At 40.8% G+C, this 19,173-nt stretch overlaps 1 protein-coding gene across 4 annotated transcripts in view; it reads left to right on the top strand.

Annotated features, from left to right (window-relative positions):
- The window catches only part of LOC122550789 (heat shock protein 105 kDa-like), a 90,984-nt gene that overhangs the window by 9,486 nt on the left and 62,325 nt on the right, over positions 1 to 19,173 (top strand). For 2 of the 4 annotated variants that reach the window (XM_043692047.2, XM_087988215.1), the window contains exons 2-3: positions 4,696 to 4,753; positions 14,685 to 14,822. In XM_043692047.2, the coding sequence (XP_043547982.2) occupies positions 4,696 to 4,753; positions 14,685 to 14,822 (196 nt within the window). Of the gene's footprint in view, positions 1 to 1,921; positions 2,056 to 4,695; positions 4,754 to 14,684; positions 14,823 to 19,173 lie in introns of all 4 variants that reach the window. The other 2 variants (XM_087988212.1, XM_087988213.1) reach the window with 2 other exon arrangements.

Genomic DNA, 19,173 nt, shown 5'->3' with positions numbered 1-19,173 from the left:
CCTTCGGCCCAACACGTCCACACTGACCCTCTGAAGAGTGACCCTCTTTCTCCCCCCCCCACCCCCCCCAGATCCATTCTTCTATCCTATATTTACCCCTGACTAATGCACCTAACACAATGTGCAGGTCAGGTGAATTGGCCATGCTAAATTGCCCAATGTTCGGAGGAAACCCACACAAACACGGAGTTTGCACAAACTCCACACCGTCGCTGAGGCAGAAATCGAACCCGGGTCCCTGGCACTGTGAGGCAGCAGTGCTCACCACTGAGCCACTATCAACTGCAATACGTTCTAAATAGTGCAGTTGCTTTAGGAGCAGGCATTCAAATATTATGTCCTCTCCAAAGGTGATTTTGAGTAATAGTACCTCTTCCAAGCATGCTGGATTGGGAGAGAATTTTCCTGTTGGACTACCTCTTCTTGTTACCGGATTTGGAGAATCTTAAAGTGTTAAGTAGTGCTATGTCTTCTGTGCCTTGGGTTGCCTGCAGTAGGTTGTCCAAGTAACCACTGCATATGGGAACATGGCGATCTCCACCTGGTAAACCATGACTTTGGTCTACAGTTTGAGTTCTGAATTTTCTTTTTTAATCCTTTTTTTTTCCATAAGTCAGTAGAATAAAGCAGTACCTGAGTTGTTTTTTTTGTTTACATCATGTGGTGACATTATACACTTTGCACTGTCAAGTGCACTCAATACAGAAGTACAATAAAATCTAAACCTAATACACAGAACTGATGTCATTTTTTTTTAAGATGTGAGGGGGCAGAACTCACTGCAGCAGGACTTTGGAGTCAAACCTGACAATTCAGGGTTTCTCTAGATACAGTCGCAATGACACTGGACAAAATTTTAACCCAGCTCACAGTCCGTAGAATCATAGTCAGACCTCACAGAAGCACACTCTTTGGTATGACCAGACATCCCAAACTAACCTAGTTCCATTTGCTGGCGTTTGGCCCATATCCCTCAACTCTTTCTGTTCACAAATCTGTCCAGGTGCCTTTTTTAAATGCTGTAATTGTACCTGCCTCCACTTCTTGTGTGGCAGTTTATTCCATACACACACTATCCTCTGCATGAAAAAGTTGCTCCTCTGGTCCTTTTAATCTTTTCCCCTCTCACATTACACCTAGGACCTCCAGTTTTTGACTCCACCCTAGGAAAATGGTCACCCCTCCGCCTCCGTTCCAGGGAAAATAGTCCCAGCCTTTTCAACCTCTCTGGACAGCTCAAATCCCTACAATATCCTTAAATTTTTTTTCCACCCTCCGATCATATGATGTCCTTCCTAAGGCTAACCAAAATTGCATCCAATATTCTAAAAGTGGTCTCACCAGTGTCCTCTACACTGTAACATGACGTGCCAACTCCTCCTATACTCAATGTTCTGGCCAAATGTTGCCTTCACCACCCTGTATACCTGCAACTCCACTTTCAAAGAACTATGCATTTGCACCCCTAGATCAGGTGGTTTGGCAACAATTAACCATGCAATTAACTTTAAATCCTGCCCCGGTTTGCCTTGCCAAAATGCGTGACCTCACAGTTATCTAAACTAAAACTCCATCTGCCATTGCTCGGCCCATTTAGCCCTTCTGATCACAGTTCTATTGTCCTCTGAGATCATCTTTGCTGTCAATCTTGATTTTAGTTTGTTTCCTTTTACAATTTCATTGGTGGTGGGTGTACATGCAGATGTAACTGAGTAACCCAATACCAAGAGTGGTTGAGAGTATTCCTCTCAACAATTTGAACTTTTAATTACTCAATTTTCCAGAGTTGGGAAACCTGGCAGTAAAATTAAAAATCGGGTAAAGCAGTAATTTATTGGACAAATTAAAGGTCATGTTCTAAAATTTAATAAAATCTTATTGCTCATAGCTACTTTCTCAACTGCCTTACCATTTATTGCAGCAGCAAGTGTATTAGCAAAATTTGTGGATACTATACATGCGCGTCAAGATCGTGCCATACTGCTTTAGATTGAGCTTCTTGCCTGAAGTCCACTGCATATCAACAACAATAATGGGACACAGAATAAGCTGCAGGTGAATAAGAAGCCAAAGCCACTCTGGTGTTGAAGCCCCATACACGCAAAAGTTGGTATAGATAGAAGCTTAGACTTCTTAACTTTTTATATGCCAGTTTGAGCCTTGCCAAGCACTGCTTTATTATGTGGTTGTGTAAATTGGTATCACTTTAAAAGATAAGCTGTGTTTAGTGGCCATATTGAGAGTAATGGCAACTCTCAATTTTTGTCTTTCTCTCCTTCCTGAGAGCCATAAAGACATCTCCAAGTTAGTTCCATTTAAACACAAAATGTTTTCAAATGTTTTGAATTTGTTTGATGTACTGTTGACTTTCTCAGTTTCCTCTGAGACAATAACAGCCAGATTGAGCCGGCAAACAGAATTACAGACAGGCTTTCCACAGAAACCAGATACTACTGAATGCATGTATTCATCCTCGACATGGATGTCACGGGCTATGCCAGCATTTATTGCCCATCACTATTTACTCAGTATAGTTGAGTCAACCACAGTGCTGTGGGTCTGGAATCACATGTAGCCCTAACCAGGAAAGAATGGCAAATATCCTTCCCTAAAGGCACATTGATCTCATTCACTAATGTTTATGATGACTCATGATTATCCTTTGGGATCCTTCCTTTTTATTCTCGTATTGAATTTAAACTTCATTTTCTACAGGATAGAATTCAAAACAATCTCCCCACAACATTACTATCCCAAAATCCTGGGTTTATCTAGTTACCAATACGAAGACGAGGAGCATGAGAGTGATCAGGTTGCCCCACCAGTGCCAGATGTATTGCGTACTCTTAATGAGTGCATAGGATCCCATCCTTTAGAAGTAATGTGTGAATGAGTGACGCGACCACTCAAATTGATCGGGGGGAAAAAGGTTGCAAAACCAAAGCTCCAAGATTCTGCTTCCAATCAATGTTTTGAGTTTCAGGAACTATCCAACGCATGTATGTTTGCCATGAATCATTTGAAGGTGCTCAACAGAAAATGAAAACTGGAGTTAAATCTTTGGATGCAAAATATAGTATTGTTATCTTTTTTGGGGAACCATTGAAATTAGAAGTAGGTTTATTGTCACGTATACTCAAGTTACAAAAGAACTGGAGTACAGTGAAAAGTGTACAACGTCACCAACACCTGGCACCATCTTAGGTGCAAAATACCTAGGTACAAATCTTGGGTACAAAAAATAGAGAAGATAAAAGGTTACAATACATTATAGATATGAATAGTAGCTCAGGAAAATAAGAAATAAAGCTAAAAAGATAGACATTACAGTCTTTCTATTGGGATTCCATGTGGTCTGACCAGGCTCCACCAGTTACCAACCAGGAGTTGTCTTCACTCCAGACCTGCTGGCCACCATCTCTGCTCCACTTCGAGCCACTGACCACCATCTCCCTTCTGTTTCGGGCCACTGCAGAAGAGGAAACAAACTCACTGGGTAGGGGGAAAGGAATGGATGAGCAACGATCTTATTGTTAACTTTTTTTGAAAGATTGTGGAAATGCTTAGAATTCCTTTTTTTTAAGAGATTGTATGTTTAAAGTTTGCTGTAGACCTAGAAGATTCTTTTTTTAAAATCCATATGAATGGTAATAAGTCCTTGCTTTGCTGTGGACCCTTTTTTTTCAGGGGGCTGGTTTCAAACAGTGACTAGCAAAGGGAAGTTTTTTAAATATGGTTTAATCAGTGAAAGGTTTGATAAGAACAAGCAGCCTAGAGGATCTCACTAATTTTTTTTTTTCTTTTGAAAATTAAACCCTCCTGTTGAGTTCAGGATGAAACCTTTTTCTTTGAAACAGTGAATGAAAGAACATACTAGATTATATTTCATAAGCAGTGTCTACAATACTTCAGAGACAATGGTAGGAGACCACGCATGCCAGAATATTAGAGGTATACTCTCTGGAAAATTCTATTCTTTCTTCTATTGCTCTTGAGAATAAACCATTGTGTGTGTTTTGGGGATATTTAGAAGGATAAGCATTAATATTTGTTATTTTTTCCCCCTCCAACTCTATTTTTGATTTTGATTTGATCCCTGCCCGCCCCTTCACTATTTGACCACACGGCATTGCCCTTTGATGTGAAGGGCACTGCTTGTCACTGGCTACTCTGGTGTTTTCTTTCTTTCCTTCCTGGTGGTGGAAATTTGAATAAAGATGCGTGCACCTTGTGTCTTTCACTGTCTCTCACCAGCACACCCACCGCATGGGTGCTGGGGAAAAAAATAAGCACTACTGCAATTAGGCGGTAGTGTGGGGGTAAAAAAGAAAAAATATATAAACAGGAGTGTCAGAAGTTCTGTTCACTCTGAGAGCTGATATAAACTTTTGATTTGACCAGGTTTCTCATAAATAGTTATTTGTTTATCAGGTTCTATAAAAACAAGATCATAGATGAGGCATTTAATTAGTCATCTTGGAAACTGGAAAAATGTTTATTTGTTGTTATCCATGAGACTAGAGCAACCATACACAATCCAGCCTCAGTCAAGATACTATATTATAAATGTTCCCTTATTTACTGCACCACAATCATTCAAAATTAACTTATTTCCTTCCCTGAAAAATCAGTTGATTTGCATTTCATGTGCAGAAATCTGAAATTCCAATGAACTTTTTTTTTCTATTTTACTAGGGCAGTTGTATCCTTTGGATCAAAGAATAGGGCTACTGGAATTGCAGCCAAAAATCAGGTAACTTTTTTTTTCCCTATTCCAAGATTAGGACAATAGTTTCATAAGACGAACAACTCCATACATTTTTGTTAATAATCCCTTTTTCTGAATAGACATAGTATTTGATCACCGGATACAGAGGAACCTCGATTATCCAATCGTGGGCAGGGAGTATTTCGCTCAGTTAACCGAATGCCAGATAACATAGTTAGCCAAGCATTGGGACCTTTGCAATCTTGTTTGGATAATCCGGCATTTGGTTAATCAAATGCTGGATAATCGAGGTTCCTCTATAATGTGTTTTATAAAGTACAATATGATTCCAAGAGTTGAATTCTAAACGTTCATTGCCGTATACTTTAGTAGCTTGTGATACAGTCTGGGAAGCAAGAGGAAAATTAAATTACTGATTACATTTGCCCTGGCAGATGCACCAATAGAGTGTATGCTTTGAACGTTTACTATGGTGCCTCATATTTATTTCAGAATTCATTAATAGTATCCTGTGTCAAATTTTGGCTACATTTGAGAAATTAATGTCTCTGTGTAATTGAGTCCTTATAGCTTATGAGAGCTGAGATTGCTGTTTTGGTGCAATAAGTTTAATTGTAAATGACTATTCCCTGAAATTAAACTTACAAGTGTTAGATTTTAGAAACATATTCCAGATTTAACTTTTTAGCATTTATTTCACCTAGCAATTGCACCATTAGCATAAACTTTCCAAATCATCTAGTCTCCTTCCATGCTTGCAAGTGTAGCACTGCAACTGCAAGTAACATGAGAATAGGTCAACAGAAAAAGCACAAAAACAAACCAGTGGCACAATCCACATGAGATGAAAAGGCACACTCCTTTTTTTGGGGGGAAAAAAAATGAGAGATTTTTAGCAGTTTATATCCGTACCTTATTTCAAGAGCATACGGTGTCAGTCCATCTCAAAGATTTTTCTCCAAGGAAGTGAAAAGTGACTCAGTTATTCAAGATGAGTTAACTTATGAGCTGGAAGGTTTGTTTTCAGATGTTGCGTCACCATGACTAGGTAACATCATTAGTAAGAGTATCCTCTCTACTTATAGGTCTTGATTTTCTTAAGGTGGGTGATGCCATTTACAGTTCTTTTATTTTCCAAGGGAAGGTTGGTGGGATCTAAGTCTGCGTTTATTGATGGAGTTCTAGTCAGAACGCTGTGCCTTTAAGAATTCTCATGCATGTCTTTTGTTTCGCTTGTCCTAAGATGTGTGTTGTCCCATCAAAGTGGTGTTGTTCCTTGTCTGTATGTATGGAAGCTAGTGATAGTGAGTCATGTCCTTTGGTGTCTAGTTGGTGTTCATGTTTCCTGCTTGTTTGTTCGATGTAGTGTTTTTTTTCTTTTACAGTTCTTACATGGTATCTTGTAAATGACGTTAGTTTTGCTGGTAGTATCCGATGGATCCTTTAGATTTATTAATCGCTGTTTAAGCATGTTGGTAGGTTTGTGGGCCACAATTATGCCAAGTCTGGAAGTCATTTCTAATATGCCTTTGATGTAAGGTGATGTGGCTATAGTCTTTTGGTTGTGTTGTGTCTGCTTGTTTGGGTTTGTTTCTGAGGAATTGGCAGATTGTGTTTATTGGGTACCTGTTTTTCTTAAACACTATACAGATATTTTTCTTCTGTTTTGTAGTTCTTGGGTGCTCAGTGTAATGTGGCTTGTTGAAATGTCTTGATGCAGCTCCATTTGAGGATGATTGGGATGATTACTTTACTTCAGAAGCATTTGGTCTGTGTTTTTCCGTAGACGCTGGTTTGCAGCTCCATTAATTGCACATTCAATTGTCACGTCTAGGAATGGAAGTCTGTTGTCATTCTCTTTATCTTTTTTGTGAATTTTATGCCTGTCAGGATATTTTTGATAGTGTTAAATGTTTCCTCTAATTTGTTCCATTTTTGTGATGACAAAGGCATCGTAGTGGACTCAAAGTTTGGATTGGATACATGGGAGGACAGCTTGTTCAAGTCTCTGCTTTACTGCTTCTGCTATGAGCCCTGATAGCGGTGATCCCATGGGGTTCCGTTGACCTGTTTGCAGGTTTTGTTATAGAATGTGAAGTGGGTGGTGAGGCACAGGTCCACTAGCTTGAGGATGTTGTCTTTGCTGATGAAGTTGGTCCTGGTTTTCCTCTTAGTGATGCCAGTGTTTCTTCGGCAAGGGCAATGTTAATTGATGTGAAAAGGGCTGTAACGTCAAAGGACACCATTATTTCATCCTCCTCTGTCTTGGTGTCTTCAGTGTTCAGGATTTTTTGGATGGAGTGAACGGTGTAGCATGAATCTTTTTAATTAGGTGTTTTAGATTTTGATGGAGTTCCTTGGCTAATTGGTGTACCAGGTAGGGAGACTACGGATCCATTAGTTAGTACCAGCAAAACTAATGTCATTTACAAGATACCATGCAAGAGCTGTTTTTTAAAAAAACACCAGACAAACAAGCAGGAAACCTGCCACCAGGATACGTGAACACCAATTGGCCACCAAACGACATAACCCACTATTGCTAGTTTGTGTACATACAGATAAAGAAGGACATCACTTTGACTGGGACAGCACACATTCTAGGACAAGTGAAACAAAGACATGCATGAGAATTCTTTAAAGGCATGGCATTCTAACCAGAACTCCATCAATAAACATATCAATTTTAGATCCCATCTACCTTCCCTTGAAACAAAACTGGAAATGGCATCACCCACCTTAAGAAACCAAGACCTATAAACAGCGAGGCAGGACATATCACAGTGCTTCACCAGAGACTCTCACTGATGTTACCTAGTCATGATAATGAAACATATGAAAACAAACGTTCTAGCTCAGCAAGTTAACTTCCATACTTATCATCAACCTGAGCTCCAAATCTTCTCAAAAATCGCAAAGTCATTCAAAAATTGAGTAAACTTGTGAATTCAAATCCATTTCAATTCAGTTCAAGGATTGCAATTAAATTTTCAAAGTTATACGAAATTACTACTTTAAGAATAAACACCACCTTCCGTGTCTTTAGAATGTTACAAAAGTAATAGAGCAGCAGGTACCTCAGACCCTGGGGCATAAATTTTCAGGTGCACAGCTTCCAAGTGTGTTATGAGGGCCTACCAAAAATTTTCATGTGCACTTTCAGTGCTAGCCACAAGCTGATTGAAATATAGTGACATGTGCAGGCTGATGCAAAATCAGGATACCAAATATGGTCAACATATTTGCAGAAAATATCTTGTTTCATGATGCTTTACTTTCAGAACTAATTCACTTTTTCTGGGGCCATTTTAAAGGGCCATTCAACAAGTTGCAGCTGAGGCACAGTTTCTGAAAGCGCTGTGACAAGTTGCTAAAGATTTTTGATTACCAAGGAAAGGAAGAGAAATCAGTACTTCACACAGGAATAGGAGCAGTAATGCAGCACCACCTGCATTACTTAGGACATTCTTAGGACACAGTGAGAGGATGCTTTACACGGGAGGAGGAGAAGAAGGGTATCCTGCAGAAAACCATGTCCAACTCATAAACCATCTTCAGGAATACTACTTCCACTCCTACTCAGCAATGTGCAGTGGCTACAGAAACTGTCAAAAAGTTGTGCTACCTTTATAATTGTATATTATATATTAATGTTAATTGTATATTAATTGTGTTCACCTGTGGTGAGCACCAATGGGAATTCAATTGTAGTACTAAAAATAAAAACCAAAGTGTTTTTTTTTTTTAAAACACTCATCCCTTGACCTAACGCTTTCAATGTTTTAATTTTCTAAATAAATGTGTGCATGTGTAAAGATGGACTGTGGTTCTATCCTTTTGGTAGCAGGCTAACTGAAATACAACATGACTGGAGAGAATGATTGCCTGAAGCTTTACTTTTGGAAATTGTAAAAAGTATTTTCAGACATAAAACAAAAATTTTTTCTGACCATTTGTGGAAAATAGTAGAAAGCAAGTATAAAGTGGAGATTATGATTAGTTCAGTCCTCTGATTCTATACTGTATGGCCCATGTAAGAATTATTCAATGTTGTGATCTTACTAAAGAGAATACAATGTATGATCATGGCATTATCACATCAAGAAACAGAAGCATTTGAGATTGATGCGTGTGATTTTGGACAGTGGAGAACATTTGGACTTTCTGTTTGAATTCTTGGATTACATCTCCATGAAGAGTGAGATATTATCAAAATTTGATTGTTTGAAAAAAAAAATGTTTTGGAAATACATTCCCTACATGTACTTTCACAGCATCTGTTAAAGATTAACAAAATACAGTTTGAGGCTCCTTGAATTAGTATAAACCTGTTTCATAGGCTGTTGTTTCCAATGGGTGCAGGAAGAAATTACAATATCAATTTGGATTTTAACTACTATGGAGCATAAGGGACATTTTGTGGTAACACTCAACAAATTAAATGATTGCGAAATTTCAAAATCTAATTATTAAACACTGCCAATCCGTTGGAAAGGTTTAAAGGTTAGAAGAATAAGGACAAAAATATCTTTTTGAGCAGAGTTAGCTATTCCAGAAGACAAAAATGGAATACAATGAGTGATACCAGGAATGTCCAAAGTTATTATTTATTTAAAAAGTTATTTACTCTAAAAGAGGCAAACTGACAGATATCACTAAGAAGATAATGATGAAAATGAACCAATTATACTGATCACAATGAGCAGACTTATTGAAGGCTGAGCAACATGGGCTTTGGTGAGATTCATGTGAAAGTTGGGCAAGAAATCTGGCAAGGCCTATTTTGACATCTGGAGCATCTCATTCCATTTATCTTTCCTTTTTGACAAGCAGTGCAGCAAATTTCTCACTAGGCAGTGAGATTATGATTAAAGGGAATATTACATTTAAAAACCCTGTTAATGGGCCAACAGCTAATTAATATTCAGCTTTCGAGACATTCAGAAAACTCTACATGGAAACAAGAGTGGATACTTGGCAAATTCAGCTCGCTACTTAGTCCAAAAGACCTCCATGTTCAGAACAACAACTGTACTTTGGAAGCACAGACTTGCTTTGCAGGACACAGCAGCAACTAACATTGAAAAATTGTAGTAGGGGCACAGTGCACAGACAGGGACCCAGCTTGACCAGGCTGTATCTTGCTTTCCTGGTGATCTCTCAGCACCATAAGATTAGAGGAGCAGAATTAGGTCATTCAGCCCATTGAGCCTGCTCTGCCATTTGATCATGGCTGATTTGTTTCTTAACCTCATTCTCTTGCTTTCTCCCTGTAACCCTTGATTCCTTACTTTCTATCTCCTGTTATAAATATACATTCAATGACTTTGCCAGAGAAGTCTGTGGAAACCATGACTTGCACAGAATCACCACCCTCTGAAGAAATTCCTCCTCCTCTCTGCCAACATGCATGCCTTGCCTTATTGTGCAAGGATAGTAGAGCTTACCCTGCTTGTCAGGAGTCCTCCATCAAGAAGAAATATATCTTGCTGAACAGCACAATCTCACGTTTGCAAATGTGCCACCACCTTATGCAGCAAATCACACTGCATGTGCAGCAAGCAAGCAGCTACATCTTGAGTCTTAAGGGAGGAGTCCTCAAAGTCTATAGAAACACCTGTCATTTGGGGGTTCTGACAGTAAGTTGAAGGCATCTTCCCATTATCAATCCAGGAGATTGTTCAGTAAAAGTGGCCTTAGACAGGAGTCCGTGATTCTGCATTCCGGGAAGTAATTCTGTAGCACCTTGGCAGCTGGTCCAGGGAGGTGGAGATTGTGCAACCACCAGTAAGGATCTGGGCTCTCATCTGGAGTTATTGTGTTGGGTCACTCAATCCTTCAGGTCCCTCTACTGAATCTGGGGGGGGGGGAAGAAACAGTTGTGAAGAGGGAAAACAGTATCCTCTACTGTGGGAAGGACACTTAAAGTTATTCTGTAGGGTTGAGGGCTACAAGCTGGGAGCAACATGAGGGATGAAAATTGTGCAGGCTACTGGCTGAGGAGCACTAACTGTCACTTTCCATCATGCTAGAAATCATAAGTACATAGGGGGAAGAAACGACTGACCACATTCCAGATTGGAAGTGTAAGTTACTTAACCTATGGGGGAGTATAGTGATTATAATGAGGTCAACCATCTGGACCTGAGAATGCATTCCTTGATTAGGGCTGTTGAGCTGGTCAAATCAGGGAGCCTGTCTAATGTAAGGGTTGAGTGTTAGGGACACTGACACTGTAGTGCCTGACTCTGTAGAAGGCATCAAAGGCTGTTCATGTGTAAAAGGATGACTTAGTTATGAGATACTGGCTTCTGTAGAGTTGTTTCAGGAGGCGGTTAAAGGATCACCATATCGGGGCTTTTAAAGGAAAGGACATTGATTGTAGACCCATGCACTGCTCAGGATACCAACCTGTGGTGTATCTATTCCATGATAATCCTATTGTACCTCCCTAACCCAGACATCACTGACTCCTTCAGACCACGACATTTCAGCACAGTGGCCATGAAAAATTTAGGATGTTGTCTGAGGAGGCCCAAAGATGTCAGTAGCGCACATGTCAGTATGCACCTTGTTCTTCTTGCTTCCAGATGGTGCTACAGACTTTCCACAATGGAATATTACCTGTGGCTTGAAGTTCTGCCCTATTCTATAATAATGATATGTGGGACTGCATGGAGAGATAAACTACTAGGTGTAAAGTGACAGCAGTGACTTTTATTGAAGTGCAAAATAAGGTACGGTGCACTGTTACATGTGCCACCGAAGTATCCTGAGAAGTCTTTATTTCTTTCCTTTCCCCTTTGTCTTTGTGTATTTCCTAGTTTTGTGGTGGAGGGAGACTTGTTGGTTGTGCAGCCTGTTGATCCGAGAGGTTTGTTCAGGTAAGCTGTGGTGGGCTTGTGTCTGAACAGACTAGATATGTGGATAGTAGTCTTGCCAGATGCAAATTGACATTCTTTGATGCAAACTTGCAACAAGAAGATGGCAGACAGGGTGGAGGCGGAGGGTCCACTCATTTCTCACGTGTTCTGAGTAGAGACTTCTGAAGGGACTATGTCTGGTTCTTCGTCCAGCTGGGTGCACCCTGTCATTACTTTGTTTCCTGAGGACCAATGGCTGAGGGATGGAATGTAGGTGTGTACACCTTTCCAACGGATCCTGAGTTTCCTGGACCTCACTTCCGGTAGTGGATATGAGCTGTAATGTGCAGATGCATTCATTGACTCATTGCTGCCATGTTTTGGATGTGAACTTATGAGCCTTAACAGTCCATTTCCATTTGTTTGTGGTTTGCTCTGAAACTCGCTTGTGAAAGGTTCACACAAACCTTCCTGCTCAGCAGAAACAGGATTCATCTAGCCTTCACTCATTTGAGTTATACTGCCAGGGTGGTTTGTTGACATGGGGAACATAGTGATAGTCATGGTACAACATTTTTCTTGTCCCTAGTCCCTTACTAATTGTCTAGAGTGATTTTTATCCAGTATTTGGCAATGCATTGCTGCAACTGTCCTTTTTATAGGAATGTGCCGTTTTTTAAAAAAAAAGGAAGTTCAAAATCTGCAGTTACTCTACTCCTCCCAGTGTGCACAGGACACCAGTGAAGTTATAGTACCAAGTCAGGACATGTGATGCTAGCAGAGACTCTAAAATCATGGAAGTAGGTTGTTTGCATACACTTTTTCATGCTGCCTGTTTTGCTTCAAAATTGCAAACACAGCTTTTGAATCGTAATCCCTTCATCTGGCAAATAGGACTTAACAAATTCCAAGTCTAGTTTTCCCTTGAAGTACACTGAGCTCTGAAACTTAAAGAGGAAGAAAAATACAGTAAAATGACTTTAAAAATTGAGAGAGATGTTAAGTTTGAAAACAGGTATTCTGGCTAGCAAACAAAAATTGTAAAGTGCTGTGCTGAACAATATTCAAATACAAAATGATTATAAAGCAAAATACAACATCAAGCAACCTGAGGGGATATTAGGTCAGGTGATCAAATGTTCAATCAAAGTAGGATTTAAGACGTACTGTACCTTTTTAAAGGAGGAAAGAAAGTGAAAGAGACAAGTGTAAGAGAGGATCTTTCAGGGAACTGAAGGCAAAACCACCAGTAATAGTGATTAAAACTGGAAATGCTCGAAACCAATATGAGGATAATTGGTATATATATATATCTATAGGGTTTATGGAGCTAGAGAAAAACGTATAGAGACTTAAAAACATAAGTATTTTAAAATAAAGTTTATGGATGAATAAGACTTGCTGCAAGTTAAAACACATGCAGCAGCATTTTGGATGACCCCAGTTTGCAAATGATAGTCTATGGTAGGAGTGCATTGGAGCAGTCAAGTCAAATGAGAACAAAGACACAAATGAGTGTTTCAGCAGCAAGTTTGCTGAGATGGGGATGTTGTCAGATGGCCCAAAAATGGAGGACAGTCCTACTGATGGTGAGAACAAAGTTGAAAAGTCATCTTTGGGTCAAATGATAAGGTTGTGAACAGACTGGCTTAATCTTCAATTATTATCAAAGAGAGGGTTGGAGTCATAGCTAGGAGTTTGGAGTAGACACCAAAAACTATGTTCAGTCTTCCCAGTATCTAATTGCAAGAAAACATTGCTCATCCAGATCTGGATGTTGAATAAGTAGCCTGATAACTTAGCAAGGAAGGAAGAATCCAGAGAGGTAGTGGTGATATAGAGCTGGATGCTGTTAGCATCCATGTGAAAACTAATTAGATGTGTTTAGTTTAGATAAAAAACGAGATGCTGCACTTTGGGAAAGCAAATCTTAGCAGGACTTATGCACTTAATGGTAAGGTCCTAGGGAGTGTTGCTGAACAAAGAGACTTGGAGTGCAGGTTCATAGCTCCTTGAAAGTAGAGTCACAGATAAATAGGATAGTGAAGAAGGCGTTTGATATGCTTTCCTTTATTGGTCAGAGTATTGAGTACAGGAGTTGTGAGGTCATGTTGCAGCTGTACAGGACATTGGTTAGGCCACTGTTGAAATATTGCATGCAGTTCTGGTCGTCTTCCTATCAGTCGGATGTTGTGAAACTTGAAAGTGTCCAGAAAAGATTTACAAGGATGTTGCTAGGGTTGGTGGATTTGAGCTATAGGGAGTGGTTGAATAGGCTAGGGCTGTTTTCCCAGGAGTGTTGGAGGCTGAGGGGTGACCTTAGAGGTTTATAAAATCAAGAGGGGCATGGGTAGGATAAATAGACAAGGTATTTTCCCTAGGGTGGGGGGAGTCCAGAACTAGAGGGCACAGGTTTAGGGTGAGATGAGAAAGATATAGAAGAGACCTATGGGGCAACTTTTTTTGCGCAGAGGGTGGTTACGTGTATGGAATTAGCTGACAGTGGAAGTGGTGGAGGCTAGTACAATTGCAACATTTGAAAGGCATCTGGGTATATGAATAGGAAGGGTTTGGAAGGATGGGTATATGAATAGGAAGGGTTTGGAAGGATATGGGCTAGGTGCCGGTAAATGGGATTTGATTAGGTTGGGATATTTGGTCGGCATGGACGAGCTGGACCGAAGGGTTTGTTTCCTTACTGTACATCTCTGATTCTGTTACCAAAGGACAGCGAGAAGATGAGAAATAGGCAGAGACCAAAGCTATAGATTCAGAAGGGAGTGGTCTTGTCCAGAATCCAGTATCGCCTGACCGAAAGGTGTGTAATATCAAGATTGATAGCTAGAACCAAAAGTATGGGAGTAGAAAAAGAATCCATTATGAGTTACTGTTGAGACTCTAAATTTTGTTACTTTTATCTGTCTTAGATGCAAGTAGAGATTTCTTGGAGTTTAAGTCGTTGCAGATCAGATGAATTACAAGTTGTTCTATGTCTATAATTATTAGTTAAACATTTATGGCTTGTAAGTGAGTGAATTGATAACATTATCTGGTGATTGATTGAGATTCAGTTGTTTTTATTTAACTTTCAGCTGATTACAAATGCTAAGAATACCATACTAAACTTCAAAAGACTCCATGGCCGAGCATTTAGTGATCCTGTTGTTCAAAATCAGAAGAATAAGCTGACTTATGATCTTGTTCCAATGGAAACTGGAGTTGGAGTTAAGGCAAGTTCATTTGAATGCTGTTATCAACAAGTGTATTTTTGCTCTCTCTCGATAAGACTGGATAATGGTATTTTTAGAATATATGTTGTATTTTCTTTCGTAACACCATTTTTTTTTTGAACTGTGGGGATTTTCACTACTGATTATATAATACTCAGCGCCTTTTGCATCTTCTCAGATACTGAAGTAGTCCATGTTCAAATGCAACAAGACCTGAACAGTATTCGGCTTGGCTGACAAGTGACAAGTAACATTTGCGCAACACAAGTACCAGGCAATAACCACCTCCAAAAAGAGACCATCTAATCGTTGCCCCTTGGAATTCAATGACTTTATGGTCCCTGAATTCCCCACTGTCAACATTCTGAGAGATACCATTGATCAGAAACTCAACTAAACTCACGATATAAATATAGTGGCTACAAGACCAGGTCGGAGGTTAGGAATGCTGCAGTAAGTAACTCCCCACCTGTCTCTATAAATCCTATTCACTATCTATAAGGTATAGATCAGGAATGTGATGGAATAGTCCCACTTGTCTGGATGAAAGTAACTCCAACGACACTCAGAAAATTTGACCATATAGGAGAAAGCATCCCACATCCACTCATTCCTCCACCGACAATCAGTAGCAGCAATGCATACCATCTACAAGATGCACTGCATAGATTTGTCAAAGATCCTTAGCAGCACCTTCCAAACCCACGACCAGTACCATTTAGAAGGACATGGTCGGCTGATATATGGAACATCACCTCTTGAAAATTCCCCTCCAAGCTACTCACCATCCAGACTTGGTAATAGATCGCTGTTCCTTCATTGTTGGATCAAAATCCAGGAATTCCCTCCCTAACAACCTTGTGGTTCTATCTATAACACATGGACTGCAGCAGTTCAAGAAGGCAGCACACCATCACTACCTCAGGGGCAACTCAGGAGGAGCAATAAATGCTGGCCTGCCAGCAATGCTCACATCTGTTAACTGAATTTTTTAAAATTACTTGTTTTCTCCAAGAGAAGTTCCATATCTTTGTGTTTTAGAGTCATAGAGATGTACGGCATGGAAACAGACCCTTCAATCCAACCTGTCCATGCCGACCAGATATCCCATACCAATCTAGTATCACCTGCCAGCACCCAGCCCATATCCCTCCAAACCCTTCCTATTCATATACCCATCCAAATGCCTTTTAAATGTTGCAATTATACCAGCCTCCACCACTTCCTCTAGCAACTCATTTCATACACGTACCACCCTCTGCGTGAAAAAGTTGCCCGGTAGGTCTCTTTTATATCTTTCCCCTGTTGTGGTTCTGTTCGCCGAGCTGGAAGTTTTTGTTGCAAACGTTTCATCCCCTGGCTAGGCGACATCATCTGTGCTTGGGAGCCTCCTGCGAAGCGCTTCTTTGATGTTTCCTCCGGTGTTTATAGTGATCTGTCCCTGCCGCTTCCGGTTGTCAGTTTCAGCTGTCCGCTGTAGTGGTTGGTATATTGGGTCCAGGTCGATGTGTTTGTTGATGGAGTTTGTGGATGAATGCAATGCCTCTAGGAATTCCCTGGCTGTTCTCTGTCTGGCTTGCCCTATGATAGTAGTGTTCTCCCAGTCGAATTCATGTTGCCAACCTACTGGACATACAGAACAGAAAACAGGACGCTGAACCTATCAACAAAGACGGCATACTTAAACTACTGGACTTGTGCCTCACAACACACTTCACATTCAACAACCAGATATACGAACAAATCAACGGAACACCCATGGGATCACCAATCTCGGGACTCATAGCAGAGGCAGTTATGCAAAGGTTAGAACAAAAGTCCTACCACAATTTCAACCCAAATTCTGGGTCAGATATGTCGATGACACGTTTGTAATCATTAAAAACACGGAAATAGAAAAAACACACCGGATCATCAACGCCACACTCACAGGAATCCGATTCACGAGAGAAGAAGAAAAGGATAGCCAACTCCCATTCCTATACGTGATGGTACAGAGAACACCAAACGGAGAATTCACTACAAGGGTATACAGGAAAGCCACACACACAGACCAAGTCCTAAACTATGAAAGTAACCACCCCAACACACACAAACGAAGCTGCATCAGGACACTATTCAGAAGGGCCACAACACACTGCAGTACACCAGAACTGCAAAAAGAAGAAGAGGTATTCGCCAAAAACGGATACCCGCGCAACTTCATCAACAGATGCCTAAGAGAAAGACCACAGAACGAGGACATACCACAACCAAAAGGACTAGCCACACTACCATACATCAGGAGCATCTCGGAACTGACAGCCAGACTACTGCGACCCCTAGGACTCATAACGGCACACAAACCAACAGCCACGCTCAGACAACAACTCACCAGAACGAAGGACCCGATACCCAACATGAGCAAAACGAATGTAGTGTACAAAATACCATGCAAGGACTGCACAAAACACTATATAGGACAAACAGGAAGACAGCTAACAATCCGTATACATGAACATCAACTAGCCACGAAACGACACGACCAGCTATCCTTAGTAGCCACACACGCAGACAGCAAGCAACATGAATTCGACTGGGAGAACACTACTATCATAGGGCAAGCCAGACAGAGAACAGCCAGGGAATTCCTAGAGGCATGGCATTCATCCACAAACTCCATCAACAAACACATCGACCTGGACCCAATATACCAACCACTACAGCGGACAGCTGAAACTGACAACCGGAAGCGGCAGGGACAGACCACTATAAACACCGGAGGAAACATCAAAGAAGCGCTTCGCAGGAGGCTCCCAAGCACTGATGATGTCGCCTAGCCAGGGGACGAAACGTTTGCAACAAAAACTTCCAGCTCGGCGAACAGAACCACAACAACGAGCACCCGAGCTACAAATCTTCGCACAAACTTTGATCTTTCCCCTCTCACCCTAAACCTATGCCCTCGAGTTCTGGACTCCCCGACCCAAGGGAAAAGACTTTGCCTATTTATCCTATCCATGCCCCTCTTGATTTTATAAACTTCTATACGGTCACTCCTCAACCTCCAATGCTCCAGGGAAAACAGCCCCAGCCTATTCAACCTCTCCCTATAGCTCGAATCCTCCAACCCTGGCAACATCCTTGTGTATCTTTTCTGAACCCTTTCAAGTATCACAACATCCTTCTGACAGGAAGGAGACCAGATTGCATGCAATATTCCAACAGTGGTCTAACTAATGTCCTGTACAATCGCAACATGACCTCCCAACTCCTGTACTCAGTACTCTGACCAATAAAGGAAAGTATACCAAAAGCCTTCTTCACTATCCTATCTACCTGTGACTCTACTTTTAAGGAGCTATGAACCTGCACTCCAAGGTCTCTGTGTTCAGCAAAACTCCGAGGACCTTACCATTAAGTGTATAAGCCCTGCTAAGATTTGCTTTTCCAAAATGCAGCACCTTACATTTATCTGAATTAAACGCCATCTGCCAATTCTCAGCCCATTGGCCCATCTGGTCCAGATCCTGTAGTAATCTGAGGTAACCTTCTTCGCTGTCCACTACAACTCCAATTTGGGTGTCATCAGCAAGCTTCTTAATTCTACCTCTTATGCTCGCATCAAAATCATTTATATAAATTACGAAAAGTAGAGGACTCAGCACCGAACCTGCACTCCACTGGTCACAGGCCTGCAGTCTGAAAAACAACCCTCCACCACCACCCTCTGTCTTCTACCTTTTTAGCCAGTTCCATATCCAAATGGTTAGTTCTCCTTGTATTCCGTGAGATTTAACCTTGCTAACCAGTTTCCCATGGGGAACCTTGTCGATTGCCTTACTGAAGTCCATATAGATTACATCTACTGCTCTGCCCTCATCAATCCTCTTTGTTTGTTACTTCTTCAAAAAACTCAATCAAGTTTGTGAGACATGATTTCCCATGCACAAAGCCATGTTGACTATCCATAATCAGTTCTTACCTTTCCAAATACTTGTACATCCTGTCCCTCAGGATTCCCTCCAACAATTTACCCACCACTGACGTCAGGCTCCCCAGTCTATAGTTCCCTGGCTTGTCCTTACCATCCTTCTTAAACAGTGGCACCACGTTAGCCAACCTTCAGTCTTCTGACACCTCACCTGTGACTGTCGATGATACAAATATCTCAGCAAGAGGCTCAGCAATCACTTCCCTAGCTTCCCACTGAGTTCTAGGGTACACCTAATCAGATGCTGGGGATTTATCCACTTTTAAGCATTTCAAGACATCCAGCACTTCCTCCTCTGTAATATGGACATTTTTCAAGATGTCACCATCTATTTGCCTATATCTTCCATGTCCTTTTCCACAGTAAATACTGATGCAA

Source organism: Chiloscyllium plagiosum, unplaced genomic scaffold (assembly GCF_037043375.1).
Source record: "Chiloscyllium plagiosum isolate Xiang-an unplaced genomic scaffold, Cpla_swu_hap1 HiC_scaffold_6, whole genome shotgun sequence".
Classification (NCBI taxonomy): domain Eukaryota; kingdom Metazoa; phylum Chordata; class Chondrichthyes; order Orectolobiformes; family Hemiscylliidae; genus Chiloscyllium; species Chiloscyllium plagiosum.
This window is presented reverse-complemented; position numbering and strand designations above follow the sequence as displayed.